The sequence below is a fragment of the Cyprinus carpio genome, chromosome A21, assembly GCF_018340385.1.
Source record: "Cyprinus carpio isolate SPL01 chromosome A21, ASM1834038v1, whole genome shotgun sequence".
Lineage (NCBI taxonomy): Eukaryota > Metazoa > Chordata > Actinopteri > Cypriniformes > Cyprinidae > Cyprinus > Cyprinus carpio.
The window spans coordinates 16,696,892-16,697,995 of record NC_056592.1 but is presented as its reverse complement, the minus strand read 5'-3'; the positions used below and the strand labels follow the sequence as shown (position 1 = coordinate 16,697,995).

The 1,104-nt window shown below is 39.5% G+C and overlaps 1 protein-coding gene across 1 annotated transcript in view; it reads left to right on the top strand.

Moving 5' to 3' along the window:
- Positions 1-48: 48 nt before the first annotated feature.
- LOC122134695 (lysosome membrane protein 2-like) overlaps positions 49-1,104 on the top strand; it is a 3,345-nt gene continuing 2,289 nt past the window's right edge. Inside the window, exons 1-3 of the mRNA XM_042711071.1 lie at positions 49-196; positions 318-369; positions 456-608. Of these exons, the coding sequence (XP_042567005.1) occupies positions 126-196; positions 318-369; positions 456-608 (276 nt within the window). The 5' untranslated portion in view covers positions 49-125. The remainder of the gene's footprint in view (positions 197-317; positions 370-455; positions 609-1,104) is intronic.

The window sequence follows — 1,104 nt, the reverse complement described above, 5'->3', positions numbered from 1 at the left end:
TATGATGATTTTTTTTTTTGTGATATCTTATTCTCTAATGTATTTTTTCCTGTCTTAAGTGTTTTTGTGAAATAATTGGTTTGATTGCTGCAGTCTGGCTCAGATTTCTGACTTTTCCTCAGACTATGGGAGTGCCTGTTCGTGCCATGAAACGAGTCCAGTACAACATTCATCTCGAGAGAGTGAGCGGCTTTCCGTAAGTAATGCTTTCCTGTTTGATATATTTAATCAGGCCGTGTTGGTAAACAGCCGTGAGTGTGTGTGTGTGTGTATTTTATAGTTTTATAGCTGAAGGTCTTTGTCCTTTGTTTCCTCAGGTTGACCAGGAATCTAAACAATACAATCTTTCCCATTTTGTTTCTGAATGAGGTGAGTTTCAGAAGTTACCCCTTAACCGGATGATTTAGTAACGGATGTTTTGTTCTGTGGAACTGAAGTTTTCTGATGTTTTTCAGTCTGTGGTGATTGACGACGCTTCAGCGGCGAGGATTCAGAAGCTGCTGCTAAACGTGACTCTGGTGTCTCGTTTCCCGCTCATCCTCGTGGCAATGGGAGTCATTCTGTTGCTCGTCTCCATCATCCTCGCCATTCGCTTTTATCAGAACAAGGTAATAGCAAACACCCAGAACATCCAAGCAACTGCCTAGAAACCACCCAGAACACCCTAGCAACCGCCTAGTAACACCCTAGCAAATTTGATTTTCTCATTTACCCAGAACACCCTAGTAACTGCCTAGCAACTACCCAGAACACCTTAGCAACTGCCTAGTAACACCCTAGCAACTTTGGTNAATTCTAGGGTATTCCACATGTTTTAGTCTGTTTCTATGCAATCTGAGAGTTTTTTTTTTGGCTGTTGGTATGCAATTTACAGGTAGTTCCACAAGTTTTAATCTGTTGCTATGCAGTTGCTAGAGTGTTATTAGGTTGTGGTCATGCTCTCTACGGTGTTTGAATGTTTTTAGGCAGTTTCTATGCAATTACTAGGGTTTTCTGAGAGTTTTGGGCAGTTGCTAGGGTCTTTCAGTACTTTTAACCTGTTAAAAGTATAATATAAAATATATAAAATATATTATAAAATATAAATGTAATTGTTGTTGTTGT